This window comes from Brachycentrus maculatus, unplaced genomic scaffold (assembly GCF_059751285.1).
Source record: "Brachycentrus maculatus isolate JH-2025_06_01 unplaced genomic scaffold, ASM5975128v1 h1tg000194l, whole genome shotgun sequence".
NCBI lineage: Eukaryota > Metazoa > Arthropoda > Insecta > Trichoptera > Brachycentridae > Brachycentrus > Brachycentrus maculatus.
This window is the reverse complement of record NW_028280945.1, coordinates 122,285-148,235: the sequence shown is the minus strand read 5'-3', so window position 1 is coordinate 148,235 and position 25,951 is coordinate 122,285. Positions and strand designations below refer to the sequence as shown.

General features: G+C 29.7%; 1 protein-coding gene across 1 annotated transcript in view; it reads right to left on the bottom strand.

The window, feature by feature from the left end:
• Nucleotides 1-25,951, bottom strand: part of LOC148307699 (uncharacterized) — a 97,945-nt gene that overhangs the window by 23,344 nt on the left and 48,650 nt on the right. The window contains exons 4-5 of the mRNA XM_088262944.1: nucleotides 12,753-12,851; nucleotides 429-815 (exon numbers count right to left, since the gene is read on the bottom strand). Coding sequence (XP_088119070.1) covers nucleotides 429-815; nucleotides 12,753-12,851 — 486 coding nt within the window. The remainder of the gene's footprint in view (nucleotides 1-428; nucleotides 816-12,752; nucleotides 12,852-25,951) is intronic.

Below are 25,951 nucleotides of genomic sequence, written 5' to 3'. Positions count from 1 at the left end.
ATATATATATATATATATATATATATTTATATATATATATATATATATATATATATATATATATATATATATATATATATATATATATATATATATATATATATATATATAAATATTCCAAGAATTTGAGTAGTGTGGTTGTCAATCATTATTGGGTAGAATTGGTGAATGTTACACGTGTGTAAAGTGATCAATCAAACCAGCCTATGACGGTCGTCAGCCTCGTAAATGCCCAGACTTCCATATTCTTCTTCATCTTTGATTAGATATCAAAAAAAGAATGTTGAATAACAATTTAATTCGCTCTCTAAATCTATGTGTGATTCTAAGTAGGTACGAAGATTTGAAAAGATCGCCTTGTAATTATGAAAAATCATGGTTTATGAACAACCGTGGAGTACTGATTTAAAATAAAATAAAAAGATTACCTTGTCGGTGGAATTGACATCGGCTCCAGCTATGGCCAGCCTTTGAACGATACAATAATGTCCGATAAGAGCTGCGTGGTGCAGTGCGCTATGTCCTTCAGCATCCTTGGCATTCAGTCCTGGTATCTTCTCACTTGTTCCTTCCCCTGTTCTTGCCGTCAAGATATCTAATTTAATTTCTTTAATCTTTTCTCTTAAAATTTCCTCATCATTTTCATGGGGACTGGTTTCATCATTCAGCGTTATGCAAATACTCGGCCTGTGTTGTTTACTCCTTACTACCTTAGGTTCATGTTCACCGCCTTCTAGAACTTTAAGAACTAGTTCAACTACTTCTATTTTGGCTCTCTTATTTCTTGCTGCACACATTAGGAGCGTTTGCTGTTGCTGCAACAACACAAAAATAAAACAATGTTAGCAATGTGGAATAAACAGTTGAATCAAATGTTTGAAATTTTTCTTAAAGTCTACCATGTCGCATACCTGTATCTGTTACCGATCAACACATTTCGAGTATTAAAACAATTTTCGTAAGTATGAAAATAATTCAATCTTAATAATAAAACCCTTATCCGCACCCCAATGGTGCATAGGGCACTGCTTCATATAAACGCAGTGGTATCTTGATCGTTTACACATGAAGGAAAGGTGATCAGCCCTCCGCTTCAGGTACCAGTCCAGAGTAATATTGAATTAATATAACAGTGTAAAAATCACTTATATTTATTTGACCCCCCCTAGGAATCGAACCCGGGACCTCCAGAACGGTAGCCAAGCGTGCTGACCATCACACTACAGAGGCGAACAAAATTCAATCTTAGTTTTATTTATTATTTTTGTCTCATATCCATAGTTAAGGACAAAATTAATTATTAAAAAATTGACCACAATCGAGTGCCAAGAATAAATTATGTTAGAATTAATTACGTTTTAACTGGCTTTATTATTATTGGTCACAACTGTCACAACTGTCACAACTGTCTTGGTCACAACTGTCGAAAAGAGTCGACGTCAAATCTTGGTCACAACTGTCGTCAAGAAAAGGCGATTCAGTTGGCTTGGCCATGTACTCCGCATGCCTCCTGAGAGCCTTAATCAAGCTTGCCTCTTTTACCACTGCTGACAATTCGTCGGCAGTTCTCGTCAGAACTTCGGGACGCGGATCTGACATGGGAGGATGCAAGGGAGCTGGCAGCCGACAGAAAAGCCTGGAGACAGTTTGTGGACTCCATATGCTCCACCTAGGGAGCGGATATAGTTTATTATTATTATTATTGTTTTAACTATTTTCGTTTATGTTATGTTATGTTTATTATTGTTAATGTAACTGTTTTTTATTATATTTTTTTTTATGTAAAGCTGTACAATTCCCAACAAATAAAAAAAAAAAATTGCCTAAAAAAAATCTGATGGTAGTGAATAAATCTCCTAAAGTTATTCACCGATTGTTTTGAAAATTTGACACAGCATTGTATTCAAATATTGAGTTGTGTTTTTAAGTGCTATTTTTTCCATTTAACCAAACTTAACCACAGCAACGCGTGGTCGGCTACAGGTAGTATGTACATATATCGCTCACTCCTTACAAGAACGTCATAAAACAAAAATCGTCAATTTTCAGTTGTGCATGTTTTCGGAATGCCCAGAAAATGTACTATATCCCAGCTAAAGAAGCATATTTTTAACTTAATATTTACCCACTACAGGTAGAAAGTGTTTTTTTGCATTTTGAAGAAAAGGTGTTGTTGAATTATTTTTTTAAATATACTAAATATTTTTCTAATGGAGAAAAAATCTTCAGGTTTTACTTAAAAAGATCTGTTGCACAGTAAAATGTTCAATAAGTGGCTTGATATTTATTTTTAATACATTGTGTTATATTTTTCATAATATATAACTTTAAAAACGTTCTCCTGAAAAATCAAGTTTTTTGTTTTATGACGTTCTTGAAAGGAGTGAGCGATATGTATATGTTTTAAAATCAAAGGAAATTGAAAGCTTTACCACCCCCCTCTCTTCCGGTTCTGATACAGAAGCTCCATAGGCCAGTACTAAGACGCTTATGTAATTATGAGAAACGAAGCAATTTTGTAAAATAATGTATAAAATTATATATTTTTAAATTTTGAAAGTATAAAATGTATCAAACCTGCGACAGGTTTTTTTTTGGTTGTTTGGAAGACAGCTTATTTAACCTCAATGGCAGCGCCATCTATTGAACGTAACAGGAATATACGTGATAATGATAATTGATCATGGTAGACAGTGTGCTTCTTTGCAGTTGCTTATATATTGTATCCTACAGGTATTGTGAAATTAAACATAATAGAAATGTGTGTTATCACTTTTATTTTTAACATTTAACCACGTCAAGTTTATATAAAACGTAAAAGATAAAAAATTGCTTTGACGGTAGTTTACCGGTATTTGACCATTTTACGATTGTAATTTTTAGTATGAAAAAAAGCGAATATTTTTTTAAATATTTTTTTTCTGTATAAATAAAGGGATAACAAATATGTCTAGTGCTTAATTGTTACTAGCGCCAATGCGACGTTAGTCAGGAGAGCAAAGATATATCATAACCTTTATTATTTTGAATATTTTTTCCAGAACTAAAAAATGGATACACGAATACAAAGAATTTTATCATTTGGTGCCGTGTCAAAGTATGTAGGCATGCTTGTGTATTTATGCGGGTAAAACTTTTGTTTTATTACTTCTTGGGAAAGTCTTGTGAAATTAATTTGTTTGGTTTGTTAATTAAATTTATTATTCAAATTAAATAAGGGAAATGACTCAAATAAGGAACAATAAAAGTTAAAGCACAAAAAAGTTCACAACTGAAAACCTGTGTAGGTATTAAATTTGATAACTTTGTCGCGTAGGGCGTATTCTCACAGGGTTGGTTTCTTTTAAAAATTTATTGGTTGTTTCATGAATTTCGTATGTTTCTAAATGTAATTACTAAATAACGTATGTAAGAATGCGACTTGTAACTACTACTACTACTGACCCTTATCCATTACCAATGGTGCATAGGGTGCTGGAATCAAATTGATGCAATATCAAGTTGATAGTTAATTAAATAAAGTAAAAATGATCAATACTGCACTTTTGGTTCCAGTGGGCAATATTAAGTAAATAAATATTTTTTTCTGATCCGTCTGGGAATTGAACCCGACACCTACAGTTTGGTTGTACTGTGGAAACGGAAAATAAATGCGAATTAAGCAAAAATATTTTCATATGTCTTTTAATTGTGACTGTGACAAACAGTTGACAAAATGACAAAATGAAAATTAAGAATTATGAAAGCAGAATGACGCCTTGAAATAATAATTTTTGTTTGGTTTTTTAAGTAAAATTGAATTGTTAATAAAGTGCTGAATTATTGATCACAAAAAACTGTTAACTTTGAATTGAAATGTGGTAAAGATGATAATATAAATGAGGTGAGGATAACATTACATAGATGTCTCGAGGAACTCTCGCACACTATGTTTCGAGTTTGATCAATATATCTAGAAGTTTAACGAATTTGTGCAGTATTATTGTCAATCATGGGTAGAATTGGTGAATGTTACACGTGTGTAAAGTGATCACTTTACACACGTGATCACTTAAACCTATGACTAATCAAGCCTATGACGGACGGTAAGCCCTGTAAATGCCCAGACTTTCATATTCTTCTTCATCTATGTTGAGATGTCGAAATTAATGTAATATATAAAAGCTTTCGTTTTAAAAATCCATATACAATCGATTCCCATAAATCGAAACGCATCGGGCATTTTTATCAATACCTTTTCAGACCTTACCAATCTACGCGTAGCGAGCATAAAAAAAATATTTAATTTTTTCGCGAACTCTCCATTCGCTGGTAGTTGCAAGTAAATTAATTTTTCAGCTCTACGCTACGTACATTTTCAAGTAACATTCTGCAGTAATCTGATTCTGTAGCGCAAGTAAGCGTATTTATTTCCCGGTGAGAGCAGTTATGCTCTCCGTAGAGGTTCCGTGCCGCGTGTAATGGGACTTTTTATGGGTAATGAAAAGACGGGCGCATATAACATTAATAGTACGAAGTTATGCATCACCGACGAGAATTTCTTTTATAATATGCAAAGTACAGATGTCGTACTGGAAGACACGTAAGCAAATTGCCAGAACAAAATACAAGAATATGGGAAATATTTAACAAATTATATAATGCAGCTTATTGATTTGGCAAGAATTTTGTGGAATAAAATAATTTTACCTTTCTTTGAGTACAAAAAATGATGACCGACTTTCTCTGGTAAGTGGGTTCTTTTTACACGAAATATATTTTTTTCTTCATGAAATCGATATATTATGAATATAGAAATTATGTTTAAATAATTCAATAAAAAAACACCTATTCGAAATATTTTCAAATTATGATAAAATTACACACAAATATCCATAGATATCCATTGATTGCTATCCAAGTTTCATCATACTAACTGACAGACGGACTTCGACGTTCATTAACATCGATACTCCTTTAAGGAAAATTATCACTGACGTTCATTTACGTCCATACTGCCAGACAGATTAATTATAAAAATTAAAACACTTTGTATGACTACTTTTTAGATTGTTATGTAAATGTGACTATTCAAATATAAAAAAAATAAACACTCGTGTAAGATACATACAACACACTCCTTGTCATTCATCCTTTGATTTGTGTAATATCACTTAAAAACACTTCTTCCTGATTATCGGTTTCGGAATAACCATTTCACCATCCGGTAAAATGCAGTCTATATTTGACCTGATGATGGAATGGTTATTCTGAAACCATTGGTCACATAGGAATGTTTTTAAGTGATATTCAACAAAGTGAACGATACATAATAAGACGAGTGTTATATTAGCAAACCATAAAGTTAACATCGCTTTTAATATACAAAAAAAGATATTTGAGATGAGAGAATACCTGTAGTTCTTGAAACTAGTCGTATTTATAAAAATAAACTCAAAAAGTGGTCTTATACACGAGTTTTATTTTTATATTTTATTTAATTCAACATGTTATTCTGCAAAAAATAATAAATAATATAAACAGGACTAGTTTCGATAACAACAGATGTTCTCGAAACAAGCTTCCTTTAAACCAATTAAAACAAGTGTTTTATTCTTATATTTCAACTAGCTGTACCCGGCTACGCGGCAAGCAAAGGGCTTTATAAATGAGAACAATGAAAAACGTTTTAGTTGCAATATTTTCTACTAATAGAATAAGTAATTGCGTTAATTTACTGTTCATTACTGAAAACATTGCACATGGCATTTTGTGTGACGATTCAATTAAAAATGCATTGACGGATAAATTAGGGTTATAAAATACAGTTGAAAATAACATTGAGCACAGCAAACTCTAGAGTCACTTGGATGTATGGTAAAATAATTTTCCAATTGAACGACTTTCAGCTTATTTTATTTTTTACACTTGAAAATTATTTTCCATGGTTTTAAAAAGACAGTGAATGCAGGTATATTTTCGGCTATATAAATATGGAAAATTTTACTATTTTTTTTATTGTGATGGAACTTCATTTGACCTTCTCAGTTTTTCAATTACGTATGATATACTTATACAAAATAAATGTATGACGGTTTCTCAATATACATGAAGAAAAATAAAGAAGATGTTATAGGTTGGTTTAAGTAATTACTTTATAAACGTGTTATAATTACTATTCTAACTTTTATTGAGAACCAAACTAATCCTGACATAAACCCTTTTCTGGAGAACCTGAAGGCCTTTGCCAACAATCAACGGTTTGACTTTTCCTGAGGAGTTTTACATGGTTTCCTTACAGCAACAATTCAGGCGGAGAAATTCCTAATTAACCCACGTTAGTTAAACCCCCCTGTTCCCAACTCAGATTAAAATAAAACATGTTTTTTTTTTTAAATAATTTGTATTTGAAGCACTAACTTTGTGGTTTTCCATTTTAAAATTAAAATGTAACATTGTTTTAAAATCACTATAAATATTTTATTATAACTTAGTTATAATGTCAACCGGTTTTGAAGCTAACCGCTTCTTTATCAAGACTGATTAATACTTGATAATTAAAACTTGATTAATTGATAAATTGATAATTGATAACTTGATGATTGACTGATAATTAATAAACCCTTATCCGCACCCAATGGTGCACAGGGCACTGCGTCATATAAACGTCGTGTTATCTTGATCGTTTACACATGAAGGAAAGGTGATCAGCCCTCCGCTTCAGGTACCAGTCCAAGGTAATATTGAATAAATATTACAGTGAAAAAATCAATTATATTTATTTTACCCCCCTTGGGAATCGAACCCGGGACATCCAGAACGGTAGCCGAGCGTGCTGACCATTACACTACGGAGGCGGACATAATTAAGACTGATTAATAGTATTAATCAGTCTTGATAAAGAAGCGGTTAGCTTTGAAACCGGTAGACATTATAATTAACTAATAATACAATATGGATTGTGATTTTTACAAAGTTACATGTTTTTTTAGCTAAAAGAAACAAAAATCCATTTTATGATCTATACATCTTGTACTTAATAAGCAAGGTAAATAATAAATACAACTCCCATCTAAAAAAAAACAAACTTATTCAATTTCACAATTTCACACCAATATTTCAATTTATGCATCAAGTTATACATTCTTTCACATGATAGTTTTCGGCACCATCTACGGTTTGTTTAAGCAAGTTTATTGAGAAGCAGAGACTTTATGAATTGAATATAAGATTTTTCCGATTTTTATTGAAACATATATCCAGCATTCTAAAATCAAGCAATAGCAAGTTTTTTTTTAAATTTAAGTTTTACTTAATAAATACCACTATTTATTAAACACAAAAATTGATAAACTGCAACATTTTGAAACAATAGAAAATCATAAAAATATAAATAATAATAAACCAATAATTAACAATATGACAATGACTAAAACCTCCCCCAATTATAATTGTTCCCACTGATAAGAATTAAAAAAAAACTCCTACCCCCTTTTCAACCTTCAACGTCCCTAGGACCCAACTCCAAAATTAAGAATTAATTTCTCCTACGGTGTTTGAAAATGATGCAGATTGTATCAAAACACGTGTCACAATAGATTTCAAGAAATATTGGTATGTTCTAAAAAAACTCAAATTAAAAATGGAAAAATTTAACCACAAAGTGTCTGCCAAATCAATTAAAGTTTTATTTTAGTTAAGGTTTTATACTAGCACAAGACTTTACAGGGTGAAAATGGCGGGAGTTGCAAGAGAGGGCGAATTGCATTTCCGGTAGAGATGATAATGGATATGCCGCGCCGTACAAAGTGGGTAGTATATACCCGCCTAATTGCATCAGGCTACACTTCCGTACTTCCTTGTAGACTCATTTGTTCCGGTCGCATTTAACAAGCGGCGGTTGTTGGGCGCTCGCTAACGGAAATATTTTATAATTAAACTAGGTGAAGTGACTCAATTTAATTTGTCTGTATATTGCGAGGATTTCAAAGGAGAAACTATTGTCATATGCACTACAAATGTAATTTTATGATTGACGGAAATATTTTGAGTTTTTTTTATTGTATATGTATATTACATTAGTATAATATTTTTTCTAGCGCTGGATAAAATCAAAAATACTGATGATGGTTAAGGCGTAAAAAGAAAAAAAAAGCTAAATCATTTTAAAATAGTGAAGACAAATGAAAATATATTTATTTTTAATGTTGGGTATTAGATAGAGCTAAACCACATATATGTACTATGTTTAATATGCCTACATATCGCTCACTCCTTTTTAGAACGTCATAAATTGAAAATTGACAATTTTTAGTTATGCATGTTTTCAGAATGCCCAGAAAATGTTCTATATCCCAGCAAAAGAGGCATATTTTAAACTTAATATTTACCCGCTAGAGAGCAGAAAGTGTTGTTTTTGCATTTTGAAGAAACGGTATTGTTTAATTATTTTTTAAAATTTACTAAATATTTTTCAAATGGAGAAAAAATCTTCAGATTTTACCTAAAAAGATCTGTTGCACAGAAAAAATTTCAATAAGTGGCTTGATATTTATTATTAATACATTGTATTATATTTTTAAACTTTAAAAACGTTCGCCCGAAAAATCAAGTTTTTTGATTTATGACGTTCTTGAAAGGAGTGAGCGATATATGCAAAGCTTTTTTTTTATGTAACCAAAAAATACTATTTTTACGAATCACGAATTTGAGAACTTATCAAAATGTCTGCTTTTATTACATTTATTTATTTAGCCCCTAAGTACATATTTTTCTCGTCATCATTCCATATTTTATTCATATAGGCAGGGTTTTTTTTATATGGTCCCAGAACTCACTTTATGTCAAGCTTTTTGCTTAAAATACTTTCAATTTCACATAAATTTTTATTTTTTATGAAAATATGTTAATTGTTTTATGAAAATGGCTTCAGATATATAAAAATCATATTAAATCATTTAATAAAGAAAACGTAAAAAATATAAACGTGATTCTCAAAAACGAAGTTACACAAAATGATGTGCATTTGATTTTAATCTGAATCAAAATATTAATAATAATTTTCCACTAAGTATTGAAATTGAAGTAAACATCGAAATTGATTCAATAAAGCTAGTGGTGCTGAAATTTCATGAATATTGTGCATGCATTGAGAACATTGTTTCGAGTTACAATAGATAATCCTTACATGAAAATCATTTTACCGTGACTAATACTGTTAATGGACCAATACATTCATTTGTATACTGCGTCGTAGTTTACAAATAGTCCAATATACAAACCAATTGTATCATTTTGAGCGAAATGTCATACATTTTGATTTACAGAAAATAAAATGTTAATACTATCAATCACTCCTTTCAACAACGTCACATTTCAAAAAACTTGATTTTTCAGGAGATCGTTTTTAAAGTTTAAAAATATAATAAAATGTATTAAAAATAAATATCAAGCCTCTCATTGAACTTTTTGCTGTATAACAGATCTTTTTAGGTAAAACCTGAATGTTATTTCTCTATTTGAAAAATATTTGGTATTTAAAAAAAATAATTAAACAATACCTTTTCTACAAAATGCAAAAACAAAACTTTCTGCCCTGTAGCGGGTAAATATTAAGTTAAAAGTATGCCGCTTTTACTTGGATACCGTACATTTTCTGGGCATTCCGAAAACATGCACAATTGTAAATTTTCGAATTTTGATATTTGACGTTGTTGAAAGGAGTGAGCGATGTGATTAACAGTATTATTGTTGCTCCGACTAGGGCCTGTCTACGAGCTAGACGGCATTGTCTCAAATTCTAGTACTAAACGTGATTATCATGACCTGAATGTTTATTCACCATTTGAAAAATATTTAGTCTATTTAAAAAAAAATTGAACGATACCTTTTCTTCAAAATGCAAAAACAATTCTTTCTTCCCTGTAGCGGGTAAATATTAAGTTATAAATATGCTGCTTTTGCTGGGATATAGTACAGTTTCTGGGCATGCACAACTGAAAATTGACGATTTTTGATATATGACGTTGTTGCAAGGAGTGAGCGACATGTTTGAAAATTTACTATTTAGAAGCGATTTTGATAACAATTTTATTCCATCGTGTAATCTTGCAACAATTCTTTATTGCATTGCCGTTAAAATGTTGAATAGCCCAAGACTGTAGTATAAAACCTTGTAGTTAATAGCTAATTTTATAATGTTTTGTAACACAGTGGATGTATTATTCGACATTGTAAAAGTGATGTTATCAATTTTTTCTACGTTGTAGGGTAAAAATAAGAATTAAAAAAAGTAATTACTTCGTATTTTTATTTTCTCTTAAAAACCATGTTCTTCGCATGTGTTTGATATTTTAAGATAATAAAACGATATTAATCTTTTAATATTGATCAGTAATGGAAAAAAGTAAATAAAAGTAATGAAATAAAAGTCATACTGATACTGATGTTTACAAACTGATGGGAGTATGGAGAATGTGCACTAGTTATACAGTTCATCTATGGTATATTTCAACTTATTATCATTGATTTTTTATAAAACGTAACGAATTGGATTGTATGCATATCGATTTTAGGCACACAGGGCAGTGAATAACGGTAGATTAGTAGAAAATCATTATTTTAAAATGATGAAGATAAGACAAAGTTAGTGACTACTTGTAATCACTTTAAGTATGTGGTCTTTCGTCAGAAGATAATTTTTTTACGTGAAAATCAAATTCAGTGAAAAAGTTAAGAACTGCAGTGTTTGTGCTGTTAGCATTGGTTAGAAAAAATACGAATTAATCTTTTTTAAAAATCAGCTTTAAAAATAAGTTCCAATAGTAACATCATTATTATTGCAGTTGAACAATGAAAAATGCACCTATAATGTAAGTTTTCAAGAGAATAGCTGATTAAATATTTCCAATCTTAATTAAATTATGTTTTTTTGCATGTTAAAAAACTCATAAAAACATGCATCACAAGAAGTTATGTAAGTTCATCCCCTATTTTCTGCGCCCTAAAACCGAGATCTTTTATAGCCTACCATAAGTTTAAGGGTTTGCAGAAACATTGTACGTTAAAAGCCTTATAAGAATCACCCCTCGAGTACGAAACTATGTAAACGTAATAAATTAGAGAGATGGATGAAAGAAAATAAGGAGAGACTCCTAGAATTATGTTTATAATTAGAGATAAATATAAACCGTTATTTAATTATTAATCAATTGAAACGGCTGAAACATTACTTCGACCGTTAGAACTCTAATTATCCATCAAATTATACCTTTCATGGATCTCTCCTATTTTTCTCTTTAACTCTTTACCTGATCCCAATTTCTATATTTTTTCATAATTGTACAGTATTATGAATAAAAAATATTGTAATTATTAAACCATTCACAAATTAAGTATACATGCACTATGGGTATATTTAATTCGAACAACTATATAAGGTACAAAATTTAACTTGAATTACTAGTCTGCATTTGGTTGATTAAAAGATATTAATTTATGACAAAAACAAATTTTAAACGTAAAAATACTCAATAATTTTTCGTGGTATAATAAAGCAGAGATTTTCGTTGTTGATAAAACAGTCTTGTTTGTTTATTTTAAAAAATAAACAAACAAGACTTACGTTTTTAAATATCTGTTAAATAGTTAATGCAAACAAAAATACACGATTTGTTCAATTTTCAACTTATTTCTAATTCTTCACAATATGTTCCGAATATTCCTTCATCCATGATGGGTCTTAGATCAAATCATAAATTTGTAGAATGCTGACAGTTTTTGCATAAATTAGTTCCTTTGATCACAAGATAATTTATGCGTTCGCAAAATTGATTTTTGAGACGAACCTCGCTGATGTATTAAAAACTACTTAGGGGCATACATAACTTTTGAAAGGTCCTATAATACTCTGTTATTAAAAAAGTGTCATAAAAAAACATTCCAAGAATGTGTCTTTTTCAAAATTTGAGTTTTTTATTGTACATAAAATGATAGGTTTTGAAACGTAGATAACCTTTCAAAAGTTATATATGCCCATTCATAACTTTTGAAAGGTCCTATAATACTCTGTTATTAAAAAAAGTGTCATAAAAAAACATTCCAAGAATGTATCTTTTTCAAAATTTGAGTTTTTTATTGTACATAAAATGATAGGTTTTGAAACGTAGATAACCTTTCAAAAGTTATATATGCCCATAAAATGATAGATTTTGAAATGTAGCATGTGAATGAATTTTAAAAATGCGATTATGTTTTTTTTTTGTTTGTTGTATTTTACAGTATAATTTTGTAAGTTCTTCATATTACTCGATAAGGTGAGATAATCGATAGCCCGTAACTCAATTTTATTTAAACGCAGGTAATTTTAACGTAATTATTAAAAAAATATATATAACACTATCTTTGTAGTGAAAAAAAATAGTTTTTCTTCGAAATAAATATTTGGTTTTATGTGTTTTTTTTTGAGGTTTTTTGGGTACTGAAGAAAAAATTGTTATGTATTTAAAGGTAAAGGGTAATTTTTTTTATTCAATATATATATATTTTTTAAATGTGCGCTGACAACACGTATAGTCTTTAGCACAGCCGGCTGCGTACTGAGTTGTATATTTGAGAGTACAACCTTAATAAAGCGTTAATTGGAATGAAAATAAGTACAATTTGAAGATATTATATTGCAGGCATATAAAAAAGGGGTGATTCGATGGGATGCCTTATGCACCACTTTGGTATGGATAAGGCCAGGTAGAAGAACGTAAGAAATTTACACTTACCTTATTGATGGAATTGACGCAGGCTCCGGAATCGAGAAGTAACTTCATCGCATCATTGTGGCCATGCCACGCTGTCATTAGTAAAGGCCGCATTCCGTACTGAAATCAAACAAAGACGATGAAAACACATAAAATTTTGGCATTTTCAAAACCTTGTTCACAAATCTGGGCTAGTCCCCAAAAGAGTTTTTTTATTTTATTATTGTGTTTGGTGGTTGTCAGTCATGGGTAAAATGGTGAATGTTACACGTATGTACAGTGATTACTTAACTAACCTATGACAGGCTATAAGCCCTGTACATACCCACACTTCCATATTCTTCTTCATCTTCATATTTCGAGATGTCAAAATGTGATAATACACATTACTATGTTACTCATAGATGGTTACTTAATTATTCGGTATTAAATTTTTAACGTAAAATAATGACTAATTTAATTAATTGAATTGAATTTAATTAATGAAATTAATTAATTAAATAACATTTAATTAATTTTATTTTATTTGAGCGGAAAAATGCCATGTCTAGAATCAATTGTGAAAAAACTTGTGTTTTTGATACCATAATTGGCATTCTAAAAAAAGAATAGAAAATCTCAAAGACAGCCAATTTTAAAGAAGCAAAAATTTTATTCAATTTATATTTGAAGCAATAATTTTGTTTCCATTTTATAATTAAACATAAATTTGTTTTAAAATCACTATAATTAATAGACCCTACTTGACTGTTTCAGTATTACGCGTTAGTATTGGGATTCATAGAAATCGTACAAGGTGATGATATTCGTCGAATTCACGCACGATTTTATCGCAACGACACCATCATGCAGTTTTGAGTTTTATTTGAAAATTTACGTGTAAGATGATCTTGTTCAACGTTATTTCCCACAGAAACTCATTGATACCTTTTCCCATTGAAATGTTGTGATAACTTTACATTTAAATAAATGTTTTAAATAATATCTCTTTCTAATGTAATGTATAAATTTAGAAACCATCCTATCTGGAATAGTTTTATTCAGAAAACATTTTTATATGTACAAATTTATACAATATCAAAAAGGTACAGTACATATAATAGTATCATCCGCAAAGAGGGTGCATCTTTCATCGGAATAGGGATGGATTAATATTGTAAGCTGAAAACATTATAAATACTTTTAAAATGACATTTGGAGGTAGTTTAAGAAATTTAAAATCAAGCTCCAATTCAACTCTGGGATCAAAATTAAAATTTCAGGTAGAAACACGTGTCTAGTGAGGTTGGCTTTCGGCGTAATGACTTGTTCCACGTAATTTAACACGAAAAGGTCATAAAAAAGAAAAAAATACTAAAATCATGTCTTAAAGTTTCCCGAACACTGTTATACAATATAATATCAAGAAATGGATTCAAGATCATTACAAGGAAACCACTTTTCTTATTGAAACCACTTTTCGTTGTTCAAGGCATTTCTCGCTTGTTGAAATTGAGTTCGAGGCAGAGTACTAAAATAAAAGCACTCCTTAACGGTCCTAAGCATGCCGTTACGTTTTTCAACACGAACCTCTCGGACGTTGAGTACTTTAAACGAAAGATATCGAACAAAGAAAGCTATTGAGATATTCTCGTACGAAGATTTAATTTAATTAAAAATTTTACCATCACTTCCTGGTACATTTCTTACAATTCTAGGGATGAAAAATACCATTAATTTCTAACATGATAATGTGAAATAATGGCCTATCATTTGAGGCAAGTGTAATTATGTTAATACATTTTTATAAGTAAGTCTGGGCATTTACGGGCTGACGACCTTCATAGGCTGGTTTAAAGTGATCACTTTACCCACGTATAACATTCACCAATTCTACCCATTATTGACAACCACACTACTCAAATTCTTGGAAGTTCTATATATTATATATGTATGAACCAATTTCGAAACGTTGTTATTGAATCACTAGAACTTCACCACAGACATCTATTAATGAGATGAAAAGAAGCTTTTTATTGAGCAGAAACTCTTTTATCAGTATGTGAGGTCCGAATACTGGATAATAATCACATACATGAGAAACGCTAGAAAATATCATTTACATTTTTATTATTTTAAGTTTATAATTTGACCAGTTATTTTATTTACAACATTTTGAGTGTGTCCAAATACTTCACAAATCTGGATTATATCCAATTACAGGAGTTATTTTCGTATTATTTTTGACATCTCAACAAAGATGAAGAAGAATATGGAAGTCTGTGCATTTACGGGGCTGACGACCGTCATAGGCTTTGACGATGTTTAGCATCGTCAAGCAAGTATTTGGATACACTCAAAATGTTGCATATAAGTAACATGAATAAATCAAATAAAATACATCAATTGATTCGCAGTCAGTTAGTTGTAAAATCCATATTTTTTCAATTTAAATTTCACCTAGTAAATACAAAATATGGTACGTAAAGATTCGCGAGAGGTCATTAGAATTTGGGTATGTTGGGATATCTATAATCGGTTAATTTGTATCTTGAATGATATGTATATTTTACAAAGTTTATTTATAAAATGAGGACTGCGACTGTTCATTGAATGAAGGAATGAGAAATGCATGTTTTAAAATTCGTAACAAGAATAATATCGATTCTAAAGGACGTTCTTTTTAGTATATAATACAATACTTTTATTTCGACGCCTTACAGAACAATTTTTGAAACAAGAAACATAATTTTGGAATTTGCATTTTTACTTATCAGTAATCCATATTATGACCGAAAAAAACCTTACTTTTTTTTCCTCTGCATATTTTGACTCTCTTATAATTTTCTTATGTAAAGGACGTAAAATAAATCAAATTATATGTTATGTATTAATATATTTTTTTATCAAAAGTTAGAATGTTCTAATATTGATTTATTCTGGCAAACATTAACAGTTAAGGTAAAAGGTAAGTAAATAATTAAAAGGCTAATCAAATATTAAATATCATACCAGTATAAATTCACACAAGGATAAAGCTAACATATTGAATATTACAATTAAAAGTTGTCGTGTTTAATTATTTCAGATGTTTAATTTGCCGTACATTTTCAAAGTTATACGCCTTAGGCAAGGTCTGAACCCTACCAAAAAGATTATTATATACCTACATAAACGTGACTTACAGAAACAATGTCCCAAGTACACATATTAGGTTTTAAGTGAAATATAATTTAGTAAAATATATTACATAGAGCAAGAAAAAAATAGAAGATCGAAAATCATTCAAATATGTAAGTTAAAAATATTAATATTCCATTTTTCTTTTATTTTTAAACTTCACCCCTTGACTAACTCCCCCTCCCCCTAACTTACCCCCCCTCCTTATTTGTAGAGCAGAAAATTATTTATATTTTAAAAACAAATAAATTCAAGTGGTAAAAAACAAGCGTTTTTTTTACATTTACTTCATGTCTTACCACAAAGTGAATATCGAAATAATAAATAAAATTATTATTCGCATTTAAAATTATATTTCTAAATGCCGACATGATTATTTCAGGATTTTATTAATTTAAATTATTTTTAAAAGGGTGTATACATATGGGGCTTATTGAATTAGAGCATTATCTTATAATTATCTAAAAGTATACTCATATGAGAGTATGGATTATAAAAGATCGTAAGTTAATGTGCTGCTCAAACTGAAGCAATTTTAATTCAGAGCGAGAGGTGACGATCGCGTATTTAAAAAAAAAAATAAATCGAGTATTGTGGTTCTTGCAAATAATAAACAGGGTATCCTACAAAATATGATGCAGTACATTATGCACCATCTGACTTCGGGTCAAAAGAGATGTAAAAAGTAACTCCAAGATGACATAAAAATATTTTTAATGAAAATATGGATAATGATTAAAGAAAACACTTGTTTTTATCCCACTTTGAGTTTTATTAAAGGCTACTACTAGTTTCTAGTCAGGTCTGAATAATAACTAAAATATAAAATATAAAATCATTCTATAAATAAGGAGAGGGGAAAGTTAGGGGGAGGGGGTTAGTCAAGGGGCGGAGTTTGAAAACTAAGGAAAAATGGAAAGCAAAGGTGAATAATTTTGAAATAATATATTATTTAATAAACTATTATTAGAAATAAGGATTTTTGGATTTCTAAATTTTCTAAATAAAATATAGATAATCTAGATAGGTGCTAATAAAATATATCCCCCTCTGGTACTTTATTTTTGACTAAAAAAATTGAAAGCAAAGAAAATGATATACTTTTTACAAACTTATCATAAAACATGTGTTCAGCACGAGAAATCCCGGTATTAAGTTTTACGATATATTCGTTTGAAAATGCCATAACAAGGCGCAACAATTATCAAAAATTGATTTTTATGTGATTTTAATAATAAAAATAGTTTTGTAGACTCAAAAAATCAGTGTTTGATTTTAACATTTAATACATTAAGTATTACTATGTTAAACAAAGTAATGTGGACCTATTGTAATGTAGAACAAAGTTTATGCATCCGAATGATTACAGCCGGATGTTAAATTCATTGCGAATTAACGTTATTAACGTTAAAGAAAAGTAAACTGAGGGAATTTCTCAACTGAATTGTTCATGAAGTCTGTAAATATTTATACATATACAAGCACAAAGGTCTACCCCTTTGTCTGATGTTCTAGAATTAAACAGGAGCTAGTTTGTAAAATAACAAAACCTATAAATTATTCCAGATATAATAATATCGTACATGGAAAGCTTTTGTGATGGAGTAATATTATTATTATATAATACAAGGGTTGTTAGTTACTTATTGTTGTTAACATAAATTATTTGTATGTATCTAACCCACGCATATAACGATGTTTAACCTATTGTATATCATTTAAATAAATTAAGATATAATTCTCGTCAGAAATTATTTAAGGACTCAGTTACAAGCTTAGTATTTCAATATTGATACATAAATACAAAATAATTCAGGTAGGTATTATACAAAAAACATAATATGTTCATAATATTTATATATATATATATATATATATATATATATATATATATATATATATATATATATATATATATATATATATATATATATATATATAAATATATATATATATATATATATATATATATATATATATATATATATATATATATATATATATATATATATATATATAAAAGTATAATATATTGACTAAAAAAAATGACTAACTGCATTGGTGTTTATTTTCTTGCCAAGCAAAAGTGACTTTAAATGGCCCTCCTGAACATTTTACGTTTTGGTGGCAAGCAATCGGAGGGCATGAATGACTAGATGTATATTTGTAGAAGGAGCTTAAAGTACATGTGAGAATAGACAAGTGTAGCGTCCATCTTCTCAGCCTACCCCTATAGCAAAACGGCGTGATTGTAGTAGTAGTAGTAGTAGTAGATACTAACTCTAAGGGGGCGTTCACCCTGTTTCGTCGGTAAAAGTGGTTTAATGACATCATTAACCTCGCGTATATGTACATAATCGTGAATTACTGTTAAGGGATTTTGAGCCTTGTTTAATTGGACACGAAAGAACAACTGTGTTCCATTTTCCATATCATTAACTGTTACATATGAAGGTCTTATACTGTTTTAGTTTTACGAATTCTTACCTTACGAACGTGTTTCTTAACAAGTTTTCCTTTCTTGTATTATGTTATTATGTTTATTTAATTATGAAACACTTTTTACCAAATAAATATACATTGGCAGTGCTTGTGCATAGCAAGCTTACTCTTTTCAACAACGTCATAAATCAAAAATCGGCAATTTTCAGTTGTGCATGTTTTCGGAATGTCCAGAAAATGTACTATATCCCAGCAAAAGCGGCATATTTTTAACCTAATATTTACCCGCTATAGGGAAGAAAGTGTTGTTTTTGCATTTTGAAGAAAAGGTATTGTTTAATTATTTTTTTAAATAAACTAAATATTTTTCAAATTGAGAAAAAACATTCAGGTTTTACCTAAAAAGATCTGTTGCAAAGTAAAAAGTTCAATAAGTGGTTTGATATTTATTTTTAATACATTGTATTTTATTTTGAAACTTTAAAAACGATCTCGTGAAAAATCAAGTTTTTTGATATATGTCGTTGTTGAAAGGAGTGAACGATATGTAGCTGCTAATTTATGTTTATAAAGTTGTAGATGTATCATGACTAAATATTAAGTCTAATAACTAAATACGAATAACTAGTATGTATTTATGTCACAACAAGTCAATTCTCCATAATACAGGATCTCCGAGGAAGTTTGAAAGAGCAAATAATAATAGCGATAGTATCATATTCAGGAAATAGAATATTTCACGAGGGTGGCCAACAACTCTCAAGAAGTGTAATTAATGCGTACTTTACAGCGAATTTAGATGAAACTCCAATTCAGGGCAATTAAATTGACTTCCAATTCATCGGAGAGTAGGTACTTTTAACAAGGTATATAAATATACAAGCACAAAATATATATGAGAACATTCGCTGATCACTAGTGAGAATAATTATTGATGCTGGCGAAATATTTCTACGAAGTATTTTGAATTATTAAGAAACAAATTTTACTTGTTATGGTTATTGAAAATATGACAAACTATATTGATATTTGAATTCTTATTATACTTCTTACATTTCTGGGCTACATACAATGTTTGTCGTGCAAAAATGTCATGTTTTATTCCGTTTTACAATTTGAAGAACTGGAATATTTTGAACTAAACATTTTGACAAAAATATAAACAAGAAACGTGTACATATAAATTTTATTAAAAAACTGTATTGTGAAAAATGATTATTAAAGAAAATAACTTAGCTATTACAATCCCATTGTATTTCAAATGTTGAAATATCGATAGGTATATCGTTGCGAAGAGAACATAAAAACAAGTTTAAAAATAATTCTTGAATAGATAGATTTTCGTTTTGAACTAATTGTATTTAAATGTAGAATTGACATTTTTTACAAACGAGGGGATGGATGTATCAAATTAAAAAATAATTAAAAACGAGTTTATCGTAAATAATTTTGTACTTATCGTAATTGGGAATTTAAATAAACAAAACGAATAAGGATGCGTGTGAATATTTGTTTAAGAACAATATAGTGGAGTATTTAACTTCAATAAATGATTATAAAAAAGGTTGAATCCTTATCCCCTGTATAAAGGTATTATACAGGGGATAAGGATTCTTGAAATCCATGTTTTTTATGAATTTTCTTTATAAGCATTAAGTTGCAATTAGTTTAATTCATTATAATTTTCTTCTCAATATTAAGCATTTACTTTGTGGTTAGTCATTTTTATTTATGTCAATAATAATATTAGTATATATCCGTTCACCGAGATTTTTATGCTAACCGGTTTTGAGACGTACCCGTCTCTTCGTCAGGACAATCACTACCACAGCATGCAAACAATACCACCCTTCACCACCATAGCACCATTCACACACTCAAAACGACAAAAAATGTTTAACACATGCGATTTTTGGTTGACCCGAAGACCAACATGCACTAAAGGGTTCAGCACAGACATGCATTACGAGCCGAGGTTTAAGTGCATGTTTAACGAAGAGACGAGTATGTCTCGAAACCGGTAGATATAAAAATCTCGGTGGGTGGTTACATACAATATTATTTGTTCATATAAAGTTTTACTTAGTAAATACCATTATTTCTTAAAATCTATTGTGACACGTGTTTTGATGCATTTCGCGTCTGTTTGAAAATGATGCGGAATACATCGAAACATGCGTCTTAATAGATTTTAAGAAAAAAGTGGATCAACTTAGTAAAACTTATATTAAAAAAACGATGGAAGTTAACAAAAAGTGACTGCCGATTAAATTAATGAAATATATTTTTTTCTTTCAATATTATATATTACACATTATTAAGATTTTTTACATATATCATTAAAAAAGTGCTCAATCAAAATAAATCACCTGAAACATCATAAGTGGTTATTCAAAAAGAAAATGTTATTGTAGGTAGGCAAATTGAGTAATAAAGTTGGTAAACTTGAGTGTAATAACGAAATCAGTCAGTTTTCCCCAGAGGTTCGATGTTCTCGTTCTAGTTAAACTTTCCAAGAATTCTACGCCAAATACGGACTTGGATGTGAAATGGTTTTGTGTAAACTAAGAAGATGCTTCAATATCTTACGAAGGCTTAAGATCTTTCAGTTTTCAGGAAGGGAAGGTTTCAGTCGAGGGATGAACATCAATATTTGTTATTTGTCGTGCGGGGTAATACTCGAGGGTGTACTGAGAACTTTCAGAAATATCATGTATCTGTCGACGTAAACATTTTAATGATATCGCGCTTTTGTGTATTATTCATTCAATGTGAAAGCATACATCCTCACTGGAAATATGAATTATTGAAAGGGACAAACAGGACAAAATGGGATGTTTATGTGTACATACAATTCAACTGTAAATTTCTTCGGCTCTGTCTGTCGAAAAACTTAAATATTGATTTCTACAAAAAATTACTTGCATCAAGAAAATTTTAACAGTTTTGTTAAGGATTTAGTCTCCAAGTGATCAACAAATTCGTGTTGATATTTACGTCAATTTACTAAAAAAGATACACTTACTAGGTTGATCGATTAAAGATGATCTAAAATAATGTGAGATAATATTTGCACTAAAAATTTCTACTTTTGTGTTATTTTAAATTTTTCAGTAAAAAATACGATGGAAAATTTATCGATAACTGACTATAGCTAGTAACTAAAGTAAGCACATAGGTCAATTCTAAACCGTGTTATATAGTTCTTTGTAATTTATAAAAAGACAAATATTTGTATTCTTATTATACAGGCAAATATTACAACGTTACTATATAGTAACTGTGCATCAATTACTGGGAAAAATACAATTGAGTTAGGCACGTCGTTTGAACTTCCGACAACATAACGCGACTGAAGCGTAACTTATACCTTAGTTTACAAATAAAAAAAGGTTTTTATAAAATGATTCGGCAGTCACTTTGTGGTAATATTCATAAATTTTTTATTTAAAGTTTTACTTGGTAAATACCACTTTTTCTTAAAAAAATTGTGACACGTGTTTTAATAAATTCCGCATCATTTTTCCGAATACGATATATGAAAATAATGCAGAACGCATCGAACACGTATTACAATAGATTTTAAGAAATAGTGGTATTTATTTATTTATTTATTTTATTTTATTTTATTTTATTTAAACTTCATGTACAGAAAATAAAAAGTACATTGGCGGGCTTATTGATAAAAAGCAATATCTTCCAACCGACCAAAGACGGACTAGTGATATTGATCAAAACGTTTGATACCATATATAGCCGTTTGCAATCAGTGGACAGATAGTACTTGAACATTTAAAAAAACATAAATTACAAATTGACATTTAAAAAGAAACATAAACTAACAAAAGACGATAATAAGGAGGGCAAAGGAAGTACCAAGTTACCAAGTGTAACATAAATAAAAAAATATAAATGTACGTGTCAAAAAAAATAACACAACTTAAACGGTACATACGTGTATAAAATACTCAAGAAATGGGAAAAATAATAAATAGGTTCTACAAAAATCTGTCTTCGCATGGAAATGGTTTCAGATTTGAAAATATTTAAGCCCTGGAAATGTAAATGGCGATAATAGCCTCTTTACGTTGGAAAGGTCACTGTCAACATAAAAAACATGCCATTTCACGCAAGACTGTTGTTATTATAATAATACATAATATTTCACGCACTTGGGGCGGATATTGAAGGAACGACAGTATATGTTAAGTACAAAACATATCGTAGGAGATTAATGGTTTTTGAACACGGAATGAAAAAGTAAATTCTTAACACGCACCTACTCGAATTTTCTAAGATCATGCACGTTTGTGTGTAGAAATCCCATATAGGTGATAATGGGATTAAAAAATAAATTTGGAAAAATCTTTGATAATAAGAAGAATGGGATGGCTGCGTGTTTCATAGGGAAAACAATACATTAAAACGAATAATGTACGACGCAATTAATTGATACCGGTGAAATTAATAACGCATATTTAAATTATGATGTAAAATAAAAATTCATTCTGCATACATTGAGATTATCAATATTTTATTTGAATTTTTTTTCTCTAAGTACTTCTTTTTAAAATTAAAATACGACTCAAACGATGTTGATTTTCCTTTATCAATAAGGTACTTGATTATATTAATTTAAGTATTAGGTTTACTTACTTACTTATAACCCTTATCAGCACCCAACGGTGCATAGGGCACTGCATCGAATTGACGCAGTGTTATCTTGATCATTACTTACACGAAGGCAAGGTGATCACTCATGCGCTTCAGAAACCAATCCAGGGTAATATTTAATAAATATAACAGTGTAAAATCACTAATATTTATTTTTACCCCCCCTGGGAATCGAACCCGGGACTTCCAGCACGGTAGCTAAACACGCTAACCATTACACCACGGAGGCGGACGAATTACACAGTATTAGGTACCTACCCGATATATTTGAGTGTAGTTTAAGAAAGTAAATTAATTCGTGCTCATACTACAAAATTTGATTGAATCTAAAATTTTAATTAAATTTAGTATCAAACTTTTGAGTATGTTTATATTTTATTATATTATAACGTACACAATACTGGATATTAAAAATTATATTGAGATAGTACTATAATCAAACTTTGCTTCCTTTTTTTGAGTCTTTGCCAATAAAGTCTATCTCAGGGAAAAATTTCATAATTTAATCTAAAGAAAATGAAATTTCTTAAATACATATAATTTATTATGAAATATTTTTTATTATGAAATTTCTTAAATATATATATATTAATATTTCTGTCCGCCTCCGTAGTGTAATGGTCAGGGCGCTTGGCTACCGTTCTGGAGGTCCCGGGTTCGATTCCCAGAGGGAGGTCTAATAAATATAAAATGATTTTTTTAACTCTTATATTTATTCAATATTACCCTGGAATGGTACCTTAAGCGGAGGGCTGATCACCTTTCTTTCGTGTGTTAACGATCAAGATAACACCGCGTTGATATGATGCAGTGTCCTATGCACTATTGGGGTGCGGATAAGGGTTCGAATTAATATATTTTAAGCATCATTTAAAAAATTTAAGACAGTAGGAAATTTGGGATTAATATATAAATATTTAAATATTTTTTCTTCATTATTGATTCAGCAATCACTTTGTGGTATCTAATTCATCCAATTTCTCTCAAATTTATGTTAAGTTTTTATACAATATTTGATAATAAATGCATTAAAATACGTGTCACAACAGATTTTAAGAAATAATGGTTATTTTATTACACAAATGTATGGAATTTGAGCGTATAATTGAAATTTAGTCAACCGGTTTTGAGTCGTACCCGTCTCTTCGACAAGGACAATATCTACACCAGTATTGAAACAATACCGCACGTCACTACCATTTTACTGTTAAATATTAATGACATGCAATTTTTGTTCCACCCTACGAAAAACATGTACTAAAAATTGCAGAATAACATGCACTTAAGGATAAAGTCAAACATATACTAAAGATATATATATTTTTTTAAATGTCATGATTATAAAGGTTGAAAATAGTGGGCAGGGTCTTATGTGGATGGTGGCAATTCTTGCTTAATAAACGAATATTGTCAAATCAAAAGTAGACCATATGGAAATTTTACTTAGTTTTTGATTAAAAGGAATGTTTTTCTTATGGCCATCCGAGTAAAAAAGATTGACGTATTTAAATATAATAAAAAAAAAATATTAATTATTGATTTAATTTTGAAAAAAATAGCAACTGTATTGTTTGTACTTAATTTTGTTTATACCAAAGTTCATGTTAATACTGAAGTTTATTTTAATAACGTGAATAATTATTACTAAGGCGTAAAGAGACGAAAAATATGTAAGAAGAAGAATAATTTTGGAGAGGTGGATTTACGTTTATTTAAGAATGTATTATAGTATATAACACTTCCACGAAATAATCCGTAAATTTATCTTACGTAAAATTTATCTCTGCCAAAACATCCGCTTGCAGACAGCAGAAAAGCGAGTGAAAAAGTTAAATTTTTAATGTTTGGGTCTAATTATTAAATTTCACCGAGGTCTTGATTTATAAGGGACGGAGAGTTTGTTTAGAGATAAATAAAGTACATAAATGAAAACAGTTGGCAGGTTAACTGCCGAGTTGAAAGTTATTTTAATAAAGGATATTTTAATAGGCCCTACAGACTTGCTAATTTAGTTAGCTTTTGGTCTGATTTTGGGGACTTTGACAGTCTGAAACTTCACTTACTATCCCTACGTATCTTTCACAACCCTCATATACATCATAATTGACCGTTTATAATAAGCTGATCTGATTAACCCATCATAAAGTCAGGAAAGAAGACAATTTACTGTTTTTTATTCTTTTTCTAAGGCTGTCAGATAAGAGATAACTCCTCAAATCGTTTCTTGTTTGTCGACAAGAATTTTCTCTATGAACTTACGTCTATCAGTATTCAGAAAGAGTAAAAAAATCATAACTTTTTGACTGTGTCCAAATACTTGTTCACAAATCTGGATTTAATCACAAAGGAATATTTTTTACATTTTTGACATCTTGTCAAATTTGAAGAAGAATATGGAAGATATATTTACAGGGCTTATGACCTATCATAGGCTGGTTAAGCGATCACTTTACAAAGTGCAACATTCACCATTCTATCCATGGGTATTTTGGGATTTTTGGGATTCCTACATAAATAAATTATTTCATGACACTGTACATGTGAATTTACTAGTGCCATCTACTTTGGATTGAGAAAGCAGAAAACAACTTTGGTTTGGAAACTTAAAAAACATATTATCTTTCATAAAATGTGAGCATTACGTACTATATATATATATATATATATATATATATATATATATATTTTTTGACATTTCATCAAAGATGAAGAAGAATATGGAAGTCTGGGCATTTACGGGGCTTACGACCGTCATAGGCTGGTTTGAGTGATCACTTTACACACGTGTAACATTCACCAATTCTACCCATTATTGACAACCACACTACTCAAATTCTTCGAAGTTCTATATATATATGAACCAATTTAGAAACTTTGTTCTTGAATCACTAGAACTTCACTAGAGACATCTATTGGTGAGATGTAAAGAAGCTTTTTTATTAAGC